At 34.6% G+C, this 16,937-nt stretch overlaps 2 protein-coding genes across 3 annotated transcripts; one reads left to right on the top strand and one right to left on the bottom strand.

Moving 5' to 3' along the window:
- The first annotated feature begins 519 nt into the window (after nt 1–519).
- On the top strand, nt 520–2,162 carry LOC104904471 (hypothetical protein). The gene has a single exon (XM_057391952.1). The coding sequence runs from the start codon at nt 685–687 to the stop codon at nt 1,987–1,989; it is 1,305 nt and encodes a 434-aa protein (XP_057247935.1). The 5' UTR covers nt 520–684; the 3' UTR covers nt 1,990–2,162.
- Nucleotides 2,163–10,794: 8,632 nt separating this feature from the next.
- LOC104904470 (pentatricopeptide repeat-containing protein At5g39710) lies at nt 10,795–16,512 on the bottom strand. Of its 2 annotated transcripts, XM_048635846.2 has the most exons (3): nt 13,625–16,512; nt 11,255–11,353; nt 10,795–11,152 (listed from the first exon to the last, which is right to left on the bottom strand). In XM_048635846.2, the coding sequence occupies exon 1, from the start codon at nt 16,490–16,492 to the stop codon at nt 13,994–13,996; it is 2,499 nt and encodes an 832-aa protein (XP_048491803.1). In that variant the 5' UTR covers nt 16,493–16,512; the 3' UTR covers nt 10,795–11,152; nt 11,255–11,353; nt 13,625–13,993. The 2 variants fall into 2 exon arrangements, with proteins under 2 accessions (XP_048491803.1, XP_010691027.2); XM_010692725.4 differs by having other exon boundaries at nt 10,795–11,353.
- Between the last annotated feature and the right edge of the window lie 425 nt (nt 16,513–16,937).

Below are 16,937 nucleotides of genomic sequence, written 5' to 3'. Positions count from 1 at the left end.
CCCCTAATATTAAACAAGGCAAGAAAGGTCCACATAACCAACAACTTGAACCAATATTGCAATGTAGGACAAAGTCCTCTTATACACAATCATGACAAAATTGTATATATTAAAGTTCATCTGATTAGTTAAAAAGGGAGGTGAATCCTCAAATGTGAAATGGACTAATGGTACATAACTAATAAAAACAAAACACATAACATTAACAACTCTTATACAAAAAAGGCGGCGAATGACGATCACTTTGTACCAAATACTCCCTCCGCTCTTTATTAGTTTATCCGTATTCATTTTATAGATATTTCTCATTAGTTTATCTTTTTTTTTAATTTTTAGAATGAGACCACTAGCTTTCCATCACACATATATACATTCAACTTTAACATAAAATAATAGTTTATTTTTGCTTCTATATCCCGCAACATTGTTTTTCCTAAAACTTGATGTAAAAGAAAGAGATAAACTAATAAAGACCGAAACAAGTATTTATAATCCGACCTTATACTTCATCTAACGACTAAGAGTACTACTAACTACCTAGTTTCCTCAGTCAATTTTATCATTCCGCCCACTCTATTTGTTCAACCAAAAATCTTACTCTTAAAACTTGAGATCCCAAAATCATACTCCTATTTTACTACCAAAAACCCACCCAAAAAAAAGACGTGGGAAAAACAAGAAAAAATGGATATGAAAGTTGTTGTAGGAACAACACCACCAAACCATTTACCACCCTCAATAGATCACATGAACCAAGCTAACAGCAACTGCTCAACACCATATATGAGCGCTGCTTCTAGCCCTCAACGCCACCACCACTGCGGCCACCGCCCGCAACTCGATTTCTTTTACTATAGCGCACCCACTAGTCCACGCTCCTCCTCTTCTCATTTCAATAATCATCATTCATTCTTTGATGATGATAATGTGTATGATGATTATAGTGCTGACCATGTTTCACTCCTAAAACATGGGAATTCATCTGTTACTGTTCCTTTCAACTGGGAACTAGAACCTGGAGTTGCAAAGAACGATCATAGTGAAGTAAAGAAGGATGAGGAGGATGAAGAAAAGGAAGATTTCGAGTTCGAGTTTAGTGGGCAGCTAGATATGATGGTAAGACCTTCTTTATCATCTGCTGATGAGTTATTTGATGGTGGTAAAATTCGACCATTGAAGTTACCATCACCTCCTAATTTACGTATAATTCATGATCATAACAATAATAAGATTAGTACTACTTCTGGGTGTACTTTTTCTCCTAAGTCTCCAAAATCTGCCATGTCAAAATTTAAAGATGCATTGAGTAGCTCTCCTAAACATAGGAGAAACGGGTCGGATATAGACCCGTTTGAGACAGCGATTCGCAACACTAGGGAAACAAATGACATCATCATAAACAATAGAAGTCAAGAAAGAGGTAGAGGAAGAGAAAGAGCAAAACCAATAACACCTGCAAATACAAATAATAATAATAATAAGAGAGGGAGCAATAATAAAGGAATGAGCAGATCACTTTCTCCTTTAAGAGTGTCAGAATTTGCTCTGCTTGATCATCATCATCAACAATTACAAGATAATCAACAACAAAATTCAAATGAAACTAGCAATTTAGCTAGGATTTTGGGAATGGGATTTCCTTCTAGTTCAAAAAAATGGAGGTTGAAAGATTTGTTTCTATTTAGAAGTGCTTCTGAAGGGCATTACAAAGATTCTCAATCATATTCTAAAAGATGGAGCTGCAGATCATCAACTGTGGGTTCTGTTTCTGGATCGGAGTCGGGATCGGTTTCGAAGCGAAGAGGGCAGCAGGCATCAGCATCAGCACATGAAATGCATTACACTTCTAATAGAGCTGTTTCTGAGGAGATGAAGAAAAAGACTAATCTTCCTTATAAACATGGTCTTTTGGCTTGCTTGGGTTTTAGTCCTGTACTTCCTCAATTTTCTTACACTTTTCCTTCTTCTACTTCTACTCCTTTTTCTTGATTTTTTTTTGTTTGATTGATTCTCTTTTTGGTTACATTTGTTATGTTTCTTGAATTTGGTTGGAAGATTTTATAGTATATATCACAATATTGTCTTATGTTATATATGGCGTGAAATCATCATTAGAAGATTGATTGGTGCCAAATTTATATAAAACTTACAATTGTGAAATACTCAAATGTAAAGTAGTTCTCTTGTTAAATTATGCAGAATCTTCTATCTTTCATTCTCTTACCAGTAATGATAATTTAGGAGCAATATTATTCTGATATTTGAGGTTTATCTTTTGAGAAGATATCCCAATCAATATGCAATAGTGCACATGTTACATCCAACAATATACTCCAAAATTAGTGGTAGATAATTGATCAGATCAATTCCTGCTAGGGGTTAGAGGTTGGATACAAGGTTAAACAATCCACAATTAAATGCCCAACATATTATTTGGATGAAGATTCGAACACTGAACAATGTCCTGAAATTCGGGATGGTACTGCATTGAGCTACCACCTTTCCCTCTTTGAAATTCCCCATATAGTTGCATTGTAGCTTATTTAGTAAAATTTTCTTTTCTCGTCTTATCATAGAGTTAGGCTCTACTTCTTCCCCACTTGTTTCTAAATGTTCTTAATAAATAAATGAGTGAAAAATAGTTTTGCTAGTGTACTAGGCCATGCACATTATATACCTAGATGCATAATATATACATGGAAAATTTTCTTAGGTACTTCTAAAATTTGACATAATTCTCAATTACTCCTTATATTTGGAAAAAAATTCGGATACATATGAGGTTTGTGTTTGTGTTCAAAATACCCTTATTCTTAACATAACTCTAACGCCGTTAAATTACATGAATTTAAGAATTTATAGGAGTTACAAATTACAATGTCTATTGATACTCCAAATAACAACTATCAATATACTATTTCATCCTCTTAATTGCCGAACTGTTAGACAATTAGCTGGACTAGAGGTTGCATTGTTGTAAATGTTACAATGATGCACAAGGATGGGATGCAGACAGCTGCATAGGAAGTTTGGGCTATGGAGACAGGAGGTGCCCGCCACCTACAGGACCGCAATCCATGCAAAATTACAATCGACTTAAAAAGCATAAACATAAGATTAAAAAAAAGAGGCTATTATTTTCAACAAAAGAACCAAGGAGTAGGACCATAAAAAGATCCCTTAATTATTTGGTTTGTTTACTGCTTTTGACCCTGTGGTTGTTAAAGAGTAAAATTTTACGTAAAAAGTTGGGGGAACTAACTACTATTGATATAAGGGAGAGTTGGTAGCTCAGTGGAGTACCATCTCAAATTCTAGAATTGTTCAAGGTTTGAATCTTCATCCCAACAATATATTGCGACATTTACTTTTGGACTGTTTAGCCTTGTATCGAGCCTCTAAACTGGTGTTTCCTACATGCTAATAGCCTAGTAGTAGTTGGTTTTCGTACTAATTATATTTCCTAATAAAAAAAAATACTATTGATATGCTTTTTGGTGTAATTCACCCACTACATACTGTATGCAATAATAAGGTGTAAGAATTACTACAATAAGTCAATGACACCAAAAGTAGCTTTGTCTCAATTTTTTGTTCATAGCTTTAAGAAGGCTTGCTATTTAAATCTACTGTTAAATCTATGTATGATGGTAACTTCTTCAACAATGCTGTTCTTTTATCATCAATTATATTGATTACTTTTACTGTTTAGCACTTATTATATCAAACCAAAAGAAATGTTGTGTGTTTGTTTTTTATCATGTATGAAATATACAAGACAATGACAGTTCAATTGTTGCAAGTTCTAACAAACATCAGATATTAGAAAAACAAAAGAAGTTATAATGGACATTATATTCATATTTGTTTGTGTTACTGTTTTTAACATACAAAGTATTTTTGTTCGGATCTTACAAGTCCATTTTGTATAAGTATGGAGAATAATTGTGTTAACCTGTTGTAGGTTAATCTGGCATTCAATATTTATAATGTTTACAATACAGACCTATGACTAGTAAAGTACCATTCCACCCTTTACAATATAATATTATCCATTCACATATAATATTATCTAATACACCCCCTCAATCTTTACGGAGGGAAACTACGGATAGATTGGTACGATGTTTAGTAAACAAGTCAGTAGATAGACCCTTAGTAAATATTTGCGACCTGAGACTGAGTAGGAACATGTTGAACAATAAGTCCTCCCTTGGCAACCATTTAATTCCTCCAAGCAACTTCTTATACCTATTAATCTATTATCAAGTTTAATATTAGAAAATTCTAGTTAAGTCAATGTTATAAATACTTCATGTAATGCATGGATGGAATGAATTCTCAATTAAACACTATCCAACTTTCATATAAGACAAAGCACAAAACGACATTTCAATATTATCTAAAAAATTGCAAAAAGAGCCACATATTGCTCTATAATAGGTAATTACCTACTATTTTTCCCGTGTTACAAATTGACTATATCTATTGGAAAATTCTACTATGTCAAAATAAGCGATAGCTATTAGACGCACTCAACTCCAACCAATATGTAGTCTATAAACAATAATATGCAGTTGTGGTGAAATTATCTGAATGAAATGTAGATTGTATAGGTAAATTCCTACTTCTTTATGATCGATATGAATTTATTCGCTTTTGCCAATTATTTTTTTTAAAGTAAGGTAAGGAGAAATCTTGACAAGTTGGAGAGAATAAAGAGGATCCCAACTTGCCAAGGGTGAGAATCGATCCTAGAACTTCCGGAAATCAAAAGGGAAGCTCTAACCATTAGGTTATCCCTCACTCTCACGTATTCTACGAGTTAGTCTAGCAAGTTGCATGACTATTATATTATACAATTTTACTATTTTAGTAATGAAAAAGACAGTATGAATAGATTAATATTCTTTCATTATTTATAGCACACATGTGAATTGAAAAGCAGAAAGACGTGGTCTTAGCTAGTGGTGTCAGAAACAGATCTGACCGCTGGGTCAACCTGATTCTGACCTGACTTGAACCTGGTTCGACCTGTGAGGGTCAGTCCCCAAACCTGACCGAAACCTGACCTGGGATTACCCAGACCTGACCGGCACCTGGCAAGATTATATCCTGACCTGTTCAGACAGACCTGCTCTCAAACCCGAACCCGACCATAATAAACAAGATATTATTAAAATTCAATAATTTTTTATATCTACAAAATCATTTAAATATGTTAATTTATAAAACTTATTATATTTAATGATTAAATAAATAATTAATTAAATTACATTTAATTTAATTTAAGAATTTGGAATATCATGTACTTATTTATATTTTCATTTAATTACCCAATGTCCTCATTTTCAAATAATATTAAAAAATATCTAGTTATACTCCAAATTTATAATCCATTTTAGTATTCTACCAAAATTTCTCCATTTTTTCTACCAAATTATCCCATTTAATATTCTACCAAATTTGCTACCAAATAATATATCAAACTCTCATAACCCTATACTAAAGAACAACATATGAATATGAAATTCATTCTTATTGAAGTAAAAGTTAAAGCATATACAATGAAGTAAAAGTTACGCAAATTTGAATTGATTGTTTAACTTTACATCCAGAAAATTAAAGAAATGAATCTACAATTAAGTAATTTACAGAAATTTGGGCAAAAAAAAAAGCAATTTAGTGCTTGAAATTGCATCTTCATTCTTCACGTAAAAATTTGCAAGAAAGATGTTTCTTCAACTTCTAGCTCAAATCTTCTACATAACCTGGTCTTTAGATCTGGAAAATTAGAAAAAAATAAAGAAAGACAAAATTCTCAAAACCAAAGTTGATACTCCATAATTAACGAGAGCTAAAGAGTAACTTACCATCTAACAACAATGAAGCAGGAAGGGAAGAAAAATCAAAATCGATACGTCTTTTTTTCGATCTCAACATCTTGTATTGTGGTGCATCTTGTATTGCCGGTGATATATATCAGTCAAGTTTAAATACAAATCTAAGCTTTAAAATCAAATTGCTAATAAATAAAGAGATCCAGAAGAAGCAAACAAACACAAAGTTCATCATATAACCATAATTTACACCATCTTGAACTCACTTTATGTATGTTTGGAGAATAAGAAGATGATGAAGCGAGCAACGAAGAGAGAGAAAATCAAAAATCAGACTGAAAACTATATTTTCCATCATTGGATTATTATTAATTTATTATAATCCTCAGTAACATATGAATCTACATATGTGATGTTCTTTTCTTTGGCGCTTCAAGCTTCATACAATCTAGCCGTATTGCACCACCTCTGCGCTTCCAAAACCCTCCATCTTGAACTCGACTTTACAGACGAAAAAATACTACATTTGAGATGATAACATGAGTTGAGAGAAGTAGGAACTAGAAGGGAGGCTGGGCAGGAAATATGGGTTTGGAGAGAGATGAGGGAAAAGGTGATAGGTTAGAAGACGATCTAACGGTTTAGCTTCTTTTGTGGTTTGCATCCAACGGGTAATATTGATGATCCATGTGCTTTGTATTGTTTTCTTATGTGCCCTTGATTCTAATCATCTAACGGTTTAGATTTTGCCTATTAAATGGTTTTGGATTTTGCCTTAAGAAAATCAATAATCCTACCAACAACTAAACCCCAAATCTCATACTATATAACAACATTTTCAAATAATAATCATAATTATCTAAAGTAATAATTAAAATTTTCATAATCTATATTATTTGTTTAACCGAAATTTGCTCGTGTCAATTATCTCATTTTTTGGCGAATTGATTAAGGAATGACAAAGAGCATAAACACTAATCGGTTATAGACTTATAGTTATACTAGTTATATTATTCTAAGGTCATTATTTATGAAACTAAACTTCTTGAAAAATTACTTATACAACTGTTACTTACTCAATTAATATTTTGAGTATAGTTATTTACGTGAACTATAGTATAACAGTATGCTTCATATCAAGATCTTGTTAACAAGCAATAATATTTAATCTAGTAATTGATCGTATATTTGTTGTTAATATATAATTCTCATTATGTTATCGGTAGTTAAGTTATTAGAGCATATTAAGAGTCGATGCTCCTCATACTCGTTAATAATCAAATAATCAATCACGTATTCGCTATAATGGTTCAAATATTATAATCGTCCTAATACATTAAGCCTACTGATAAAATAGTTTCTTTTATATGGGGTAATGATATAGGGATATAATTTACTATTATTAGTATTGTGCAACATATGAACCCGCGTTATAATCACGTAGGCGGTAGACCTCATATAATCATATGAACCGTCGTTGTAAATCTATGAATGTATGATTATCATTTGTTATACTATTTATTGTTATTGTTATTGTTATTGTTATTGTTATTGTTATTGTTATTATTCCTCTTCGTATTTGTATTACTATAATAATAAATCCTTTATATGAAATTTGGAACTGGTCTTGTACTCGTTATTATTGTCGTTGGTTATGAATTATGATATATAATATTAAAACATATGAAGAGTCGCCTCTACTCCTTTACTCATTAGGGTGGTTTTACGCAGTTGATTAGTCGAAATAAGAGTTGACTAAGAGAATACACTAACATCACGATAATCAATATAGTGTTTTTATTGGTTTTTCGTTATTATCCACATATTAATCGCACACACACATATGTATGTATATGTTGATCTTAATACTTTTATTAATACGATTCATTTACATATATATACAAAGTTAAGAGAAGACCACAAATATTATACTAGTATTAAACTATAGTATAACATAAAAACAATTAACTTAAATAATATTATAGCTTATAAAGACAAGGGAGTGTTATTGTTGTTTAGTATACTAGTATTAAACTATATTTTACTTGTTTAATAAGTTATGATTAACTATTTTACTTAACTTATGGTTGTTACTTGTTACATGTTCTTATGATTAACTATTATCATTTTCATTTGATGTTTATTTGTAGTATTGTTCTCATTACCATCATAGCTATTTACAAACTTATATATCAATCATAATGCTTATAATAATAAATCATTTATATAAAGTTTGGAATTGATCGTATACTCGTTATTATTGTCGTTGGTTATAATAATAATATTAAAACATATGAATAGTCGTTCTACTCCTTTACTCATTAGAGTCGTTTTACGCAGTTGATAAATAAGAGTCGAGTAAAAGACTACATTAAACATCACGGTAATCAATATAGTGTTTTTATTAATTTTTCGTTGTCATCCTTATATTTACCGCACACACACATATGTATGTATATATATATATATATATATATATATATATATATATATATATATATATATATATATATATATATATAATATCGATCTTAATACTTTTATTAATATGATTCATTTACAAAATACATAACAAAATCAAGATGACCCGATCAGGAGTTACCCGAAGTTGAATTGGCGTTCAACAGCGAATGGACCCGATGTTTCACAAGGATCGAACTAAGATGAGTAAGATCATTACTAATTCAACCCGAGTACATTTCACTTAACTCAACCGCACATGGAACCTAAATACGATCTTCGCAAACCCGGCTAAAAAAATGTCAAAGGGCAATTATACTCGAGAATGGATCGACTTGTAAACGGAACGTTCAGACCTGTCCGGCACCTGGGAATCCAATGATTCAAATGTGTTCGACCCAGTTGAACAAAACCTGACCAGTCATGACCTGGGGCACTGACAATCAGAATCCTGACCTGTTCGGGTATGACCTGGTTCGCCGTGGGTATACCCAGAACCTGTTTACTAACCTGTTTTGACACCACTAGTCTTAGCTGACTGAATTGAAGATTGAAGAAAGAATGTATGGACAGGAATATTTATATAGTACTATAAATTCATTTTCATCGTGTTGTATCAATTGAAACTTCAGCATATACTTAAATAATTTCTCAGTATCACCTTCGTGTCCTTTGCTTCATAAAATAAGTAGATCTGATCAGATCTAAAACGCAATAACACCTGTCTATTAGTATTTGTGTGTTTCCTCTTTCAGCCGTCATCTTTGAAAATTTTCCTTGACGACTTCAAAGCAATTAAATTCTACAAGTCAATTAGTAGACCTACTCCACACAATCCAATATTCCAATTCTTATGATTTTTGTCTCTTAAATACTACTACAAGCCATTTCTTATATAGTCATTTAAACCAACTTATTGCTTTAGAGTGTTATATTTCGTTTGTTTTGTAATAATCTTGTATTATTTCAACGATTTATAGTCAAGGATACAACGTAATTTTACTATATTTCTACGCTCTTTATATTGTGAAAATTTAGGAGGAATTAGGAAAGCCGAAAAGAAAACATTATTAATTTAGCGAAAATAAATAATCTTTTCGGTCATTCTCAATTTTTCGATTATGTCACTTTTATTTATATCAGTTTTAAGGTCAATCATTCTTAGGGGGTGTTTGGTTCACTAGTTTTAGGTATGAGGTATGGGTTTGGAATGAACAAAACTCATACCTAGTTTGTTTAACTTATTTTTAAATTTTAAACCCATACCTCAAATCCATAAGGTATGGGTTTAGAAACCCATGGGGGGAGGTGGGTATGGCTCATACCTTACCTCTAGGTATCAAATAAAAGAAGATTTTTCATTCTTAAATGAAACCAAACACAAGGTATTAAGTATCGAGTTCCAAACCGATACCACCTTGATTTCATTCATGATTCCAAACCCATACCATTATATGAACCAAACACCCCCTTATAGGTTTATAACTTCAAATCTTATAGAATTCGTAGTTTGGTTGAATTATTTCACTATAATTCGCCCCAAGTTCCTGTGATGATTTTCAAAGTCATAACACTAAAAAATGCATCTTGTGGGAGCCCCCCCCCCCCCAAATTTAATTTGGGACAAGTTTCGACCTCCACGCATTTTGAGTTTTTGTCTCACAACTAAACTCTGATTCTACTTGAAGCAGGGTCAGAAGTCACCAATGGACATGACTTCTTTGTTACTTTAATATGTAGGATCTCAAGAAGATATTTATGCTCAAGGGTCTTGGGATTTAGTGTCTAGTAGACATTGGGGTTTACTAGCTAACACTAGTAGAAAAATGATAATTTGCGTCTCCGTATTTACGTCGAATATAAGAAAGACTAACGTAAATGTTCAGGAACAAAAGATTTGCATCAGATGTTTTAAAAGCCCCGACGCCAATAACCACAACAAATGAGTAAAAAGAACATTTGCGTCAGATGTTCAGGAGCACGCGATACAGATGATTAAAACTATTTATCTCAGACTGGCCCATGGTGCGACGCAGATTTTTGAGGTGGTAAATTCACGAGCCAAAATATAAGAGCCTTGAAGTGAAGCGCGTCTGGGGCTTTAGGAGCCGACACAAATCACCAAGTCCATCCCGCTCTTGGATCCCACCAAGCAAGGTACTTGGAGGAGAATTCTCCCTACAATTCCTCCCCTCCTTCTAAATGCCTGGACCTCTGGGTCCAAAAAAAACATGTACAAGACCTTTTATGAATTAGCTATAATTATACTAATATAACAACCATTTGTATATTATAACATCCTACCAAATATGTTGTTAAAAGTTGCTAATATACTTTCATTTCATACTTGTGAAGTTGTGATACTTCTATTACAATTACAGGGTGGGGATCCGCAATCTTCGTTATAAGGCCCCACCCTGAATGAAACATAGATGTCAGATCCAATGTATGAAGTAATTCTACATCCTAGGGCGATATTAGACTACCGAGAGAAAATGCACAGCCATATATAATTATTTATGATACATAGAAAGACAATTTCTAATTGTAATCTTGTAGAAGTTTCCATGACTAATTTTGGGTTAGAATAACATAACAATTTACAAAGGACAAAAAAGCAGCAGTCCTTCCGCAGAATCTCGTGTTGTTGACACTAACCTCATATCAAAATGTACATTGCATTTGAAGTGTTTCTTTGTTGTAGGAGTAAACATCAATGACCATATCATCCAAGCATATTCTTCTCACTTCCATTGTCTAATCAGCAGCCTCCCTCCCGTCTAGTGCAGCCGGTTCTACTCAGATACGTATGTGCTTTGCGTGAACGTCTCGCCTCTCCTACTTTCAAGTTTCTACATCACGCGATGAAAGACAATATTTAACTGACGTCAAAACATGTCCAAGTGCATGCCCAGTTTCGAATTTAGCAGCATCTTTCTTTTCAGTAGTTTGACCTGATGTTAAGCTGTCGAAACTCAAAATGCTTCTTTCTGCTTGGAGCTGGAACAACTCTAGGCAGCTGCTTAATACTTCTTCCTTCATCACCCAGTTACCTATTCATAATCACAGATGAATAAAATCTCAGATCAAACAATGACCACAGTGAAAGTAAAGGTCGCAAGACGGCAAGAGGTTGTTTGGTTTAGGTCTGTTATGGGTCATTTAAATTCCAATTTTGGGTTGAGTCATCTAAAGATTTTTGTTAATTAGCTTATTATGATGAATCAATCAACATAATTCATATTATTATTCGAGTTGGATTAATTTGGTCTGGTAAAAAGTCAGGTCATGTAATTACTGGCGAAGTTACGGTTGGGGTTGGGTAATAAGGTACAGGTCAGTTTTGCCAAAGATAAGGAATGACCTTCATAATAGAGGTAAACAAAACTTCGTATAAATGTCCGTCCTGATTACATTAGAAACCGAACAGCAGTTATATCTCAAACTGTTACCATTCCTGGTGCACTGATTTTAAAAAGAAGCACCAATGCACAAGGGGGATAAGAAAACAAAACCTTGCAATAGCAACCACAAATGTTGCAGAAAAAGCAGAACTAACACAAGCAAAAACAGCATAAGGTAAAATAAACGAGAAGATTTCACAGCAGGCCTGTAACAATGCGAGTGTGCAGTTACAAACACGTGCTTGTAAAATAGTTAGCCTATCATTTATATATCTTCTTTTCATCCCTCGTTTATAAAAGAAAGGCTGACTGGAGAATGACACTTCTGTACATCTTACAGAATCAAAGAGTCATGTGGGTCAAGAAACAAGGTGACCAGCCTCCTGCTAATCCAGTCCCCACAAATGCCTATGAAACTCTCGTTTACAGATTATGGCCCTTGGATTGTCAGATTATCCCTACAACAGCAAGATAAATAATTTTTTGTCGGAACATCCAGAATCATTCTTACAGCAGTACCCTTCATATACACAACTAAGCACTTGGATAATGAGTTTGGTTTCAGTCCAAAAAATGCATGAACTAAATCGCTTCACAAAATATAACCTAGATGAATTCTCAAACCCATTCATTGACAGGAAATCCTTACAGGATTGGTCACTTTAAGAAGAATGCTGAAATCCCGAGTGCTGAAGCAACTTCTTCCAAGGATGTCATATAGCCCTCAAGCCAAGTGGGCGGAAAACAAGATTGTAAGCTATTGTTTAAAGCTGGCCAAATTGCCAGTGGTATTAGGAAAAAAAAGACCCTTCACTAAATCAGAATGAAAAAAAGCTTCCACACACACTCTCATTGAGATGAAAAGTTGCCCCACTAACTCCTATCAGTCTATCACATTTACTTTTTCATAGAATAACAATGGGTAAGAGCTCATCTCCTAAAAGTATGTGCCATCATAAGTGAAAGAGTTATGGAACAAAGGGAATTTTGTATAACCAATCCCGAACAGTTGAAAGTTCCCAATACCATAAAACAAAAAGCCATCATCCATCCCACATCCATTCTAACCAACCAAGACAAATAACAAAATATTGACTTATGTTTCGTAATTTAGTTTGGTAGCTTTCACTCAATTCATATAGCCTTGCTTTCCCGAGAATATAGTCTAGTACATCATTGCACGGGCACAAATGCATTCATGTGGAAGAAAAGCTAGGACAGGTATTCACAACTTAGGTGGGTATAATCAACCAAGATGCTTGATGCAGATCATCGAATGAGTTCAGTGGATGGGTCCTCTACTTAAGTAATACAAAGAAGTCTGATGACTTTCGGCAAGAAGTGGGTGGCAAGTAGATATTAGGGCCAGAAATAGGCACTTCAATAATGATGGCACACACAAAAATATGCAGAATGGCATTGCAAAGATATAATAATTAAGGTAAAGAGTACGGTTTCCACTGAGCAAAACTTGTGTCATCAGCTTGAAAATGAGCTGTTAAGATCAGAGATCAGCAATCAGAATTTTTCTTATTTAGGGGTGTCCGGGTGTATGCACTATGCACTAAACAATGTAAATGACAGGAGTAATTCGACAAGTCTTTCTATGCTACAAGGAACTTTAAACATGGTCCGCAGACAAAGTGTGGTTCAGGTAACCACTTGCAAGCCCAGTTTGCTATGCAAGCAATGAAGCTTCGTCGCAGCATTATTGGGCATAAGTTCCATAACAGGCAGCGTATGGAAAAAGTGGCCAATGTTCACATTAATTGCAAAAACACTGCTCCTAAACAAGTAATGAGATAACCTTCAGATGCAATATGGAAAAACTCAAAAGATAGAATTCCTATAAAGAGTAAACATTCAAGGTAACACCAAAACATTGAGAAGCATATTTTCCACTCAACAACAAGAACTTACCTTCTCTTTCTTCAAGTTTGGAGACCTGGAGCTGCTACTCTGCTATCAGCCCCAAAAGATTTTAGCAGTAGTAAATGTGGTTGGCAGAGCACTCTTAATCCAGGCATATAACTAGTAGATGAGAATAGTCCAAGAATTCACAAACCAGCAGCAGCTCATTTTGCAGCCAAGACAGGAAGTCCTTAATTACAATAACCAGGTTGCTATAACTCTTAAGTCACAAGTATCATAGCAGACATTCATCATATAAGACAAACATGCTGACCTTAGCATGTCTTCAAAAGGCTATGGCCGCAAGCTCCACACTGAAATCGACATGATGCACATTGGAGACTTTCAAGCAAACTTAAACACTGACACCTCACTAATTTATTGCGAATAACTGGCACTTCTCCCACTTTTTGGCAGCAGGCCATCCTTGGCCATATCGGTGAGCACATTAAAAACTGCATCCATGTTGCCTTCTTTAAGGTTAACTTCAACAAGAACCTTAGCAAGCTCTGCATCAGTAGCCTTACAGCTTCTCAACACATTGTTCAAGACTTCCTCCAGTTCCTCGTTCATTTCTCCTTTGTAAAGTGCTTTGATCAAGGCAAGAACTGTTATAGTATGAGAACTGAAACCATAACCCATCATTTCTCTATACAGATCATAAGCCTTGAGCAAATTTCCACACTTAGAATGCCCATGTATGAGTACATTATACACTGCTTCTGATGGCTTGTGGCCTCTCTGAAGCATTGATTCAAATACTCTATCTGCTTCCTTCATCAAACCCTTCATGCAAAATCCCTTCAAAAGAGCTACAACGCTCTTATATTCAATGCTACTGCAACTCTCTATCAGAGTGTCATAGGTGATGCTAGAGGGGATGGCATCGTCATAAAACATCTTGAGCAAAAGTCGCTTTGCTTCCTTAGTTCGAGCTTGTTTATTAAGTCCATTAATTAGTACATTATATGTGACTGCATCAGGAAGGAGACCCATCCGTATCATCTCGTCATGAAGATAAAAAGCTTGTTGAATATTCCCTTCTCCACAATGAGCATTTATCAGCATAGTATAAGTACATTCATCAGGCGCCAAGCCTACATGTAGCATATCTTTAAAAAGATTAGAGGCTTCAGCAAGCTCGTTTTGTTCACAAAGTCCCTTAATAAGAGACGAATAGGTAATAGCATCCGGCAAAATGCCCCTTCGAACCATCTCTTCTTTCATCTGGAATGCCCGATCCAGGTCTTGGTTCTTGCAAAATCCAGATATAATTGTACTATAACTCACAACATCTGGGACCAACCCTCTCTCCCTCATATCCTGAACAATGCTCACAGTCTCCTCCATCCTACCCGAAATGCAATGTCCATTGATGAGGGCATTGTAGGTCACAAGGGAAGGTGCAAATCCACTCAAAGTCATCTCATTTAATAAACGATAGGCTTCATTCAACAAGCCTTGCTGTGAAAAACCATCAATTAGGGTTGTATATGTTTTTTCATTAGGTCGAATCCCTCTAGTGTGCATCTGTTCTAAGAAACCCAACACACGATTCATATTACCCGCCTTGCACATACAATTAATGAGAGAAGTATAGGTAACAACATTAGGAGACAGACCACTTTCGAGCATCTCAGCAAGCAAAACAAGTGCCTGGTGGATGTTCCCTTCTTTACAATACCCATTAACAAGTGTATTATAAGTAACCTCATCAGGTTTAAGCCGCAAACGACACATCTCATTAAGCATCTCAGTAGCATCCTTCATCTTCCCCTCACAACACAACCCATTAATCATGATATTATAAGTAATCAAACTAGCTTCCAATCTATTAGACTTAAGGGAATGAAACAAGCTAATTGCATCATCCGTCTTACCAAGTTTAAAATGAGCATCAATGAGAGTATTATAAGACACTATATTAGGCAAACAACCCGATTTTTGCATATCAGAGAACAACGCCAAAGCCTTAGGAAACTGATCAGACCCAGAAAAACCCCTAATCAAAATATTGTAAGTAAACACATTTGGAGAAATTCCCAAATTGTTCATCTCATCAAACAACTCCAAAGCCAACTCCAACGACGACGACGAAGGAGGCAAACTACGAAGAATACCATTAAGAAGAGAATTATAAGACAAAACCCCAACCATAAAACCCTCAAGTTTAGCAAAACGAATAGTATTAATACCCTTATCAATCATATTAAGAGAAGAATAACATTTTACCATCAAATCAAAAACATCAGAAAAGTTGGAATTAAACATATAATAAGAATCCTTAAGAAATTTAAAGATTACACGGCCGTCGCAATCGTGTGACGCTACTTCGCGCGCGAGATCCTGCCCAAGAGATTGCGCGGACTTGAAGAGTTTGAAATGAGTGAGAATGTGAAGAACGTAGCATTTTGTTTGAGGATCGAAGAAGGTGGATTTGGAAGATGAACGCGCCCAATTGAGGAATTTTAGGGTTAGGGTTTGATCGAATTGGGTTTTGAGAAGTAGGAAACATGCTGATTGTGAGTTGAATTCAGGGAGTAAGGAGTTTAATTGATGAGGGTCTCGTCGTAGATAGGTTATGGCTTTGTCTGCTAAAAAGGCGTTGCGAGAAGAAGAAGTGGAGAGAGAATTTGAATGGTAAGTACATTTGCACCATCTTGCTCGTAGTAGCATTTTTTGAAAATATTTGACTCGCTTAATTTGATTGCACCACCTTGCTCGTAGACAGTAGTAGTAGTGGAGAAGTGGAAATGCAGGAGCTTGTGAGTTGTGAAGAATGCCGTAAAACGGATGCGTTTTCTTCGCCTTAATTATCCTATATTTGTTTATCCTCAACTCAGATTTCGTAGAACTTTTTGAAGTATGTTGGTACATATTACTAGGATCATCAGGATTCAAATTTAATTGGAATAACTACCCACCTATTGTAGATGGGTAGTATGTTGGTACATATTGGAACTTAAAATTAGGGCTGGCAATGGGTCGGGTTGGGTCAAGATCAGGTTGGGTTGGCGGGTTGGCGGGTTGAGAACCCCTTGACCCAACCTGACCTGTTAACTTAAGCGGGTTGTAATTTACAACCCAACCCAACCTTATAATAAACGGGTCAACCTTCAGGTCGACCCGTTTAATTTTTTTTCGTGTTTTTTCTAGAAAAAAAATAAAAACAACATAATTTATTTGCAAATAATAGTAGGCAACAAATTAAAATTAAGTTATTACATAACCATATGATAATATTGTTCAAAATCAACATAACTTTTGTTCAAATTCAACACAAATGTTCAAAATTAACATCATTACAACTTCATAAGCAATT

This window comes from Beta vulgaris, chromosome 9, assembly GCF_026745355.1.
Source record: "Beta vulgaris subsp. vulgaris cultivar EL10 chromosome 9, EL10.2, whole genome shotgun sequence".
Taxonomy (NCBI): Eukaryota; Viridiplantae; Streptophyta; class Magnoliopsida; order Caryophyllales; family Amaranthaceae; genus Beta; species Beta vulgaris.
This window is presented reverse-complemented; position numbering and strand designations above follow the sequence as displayed.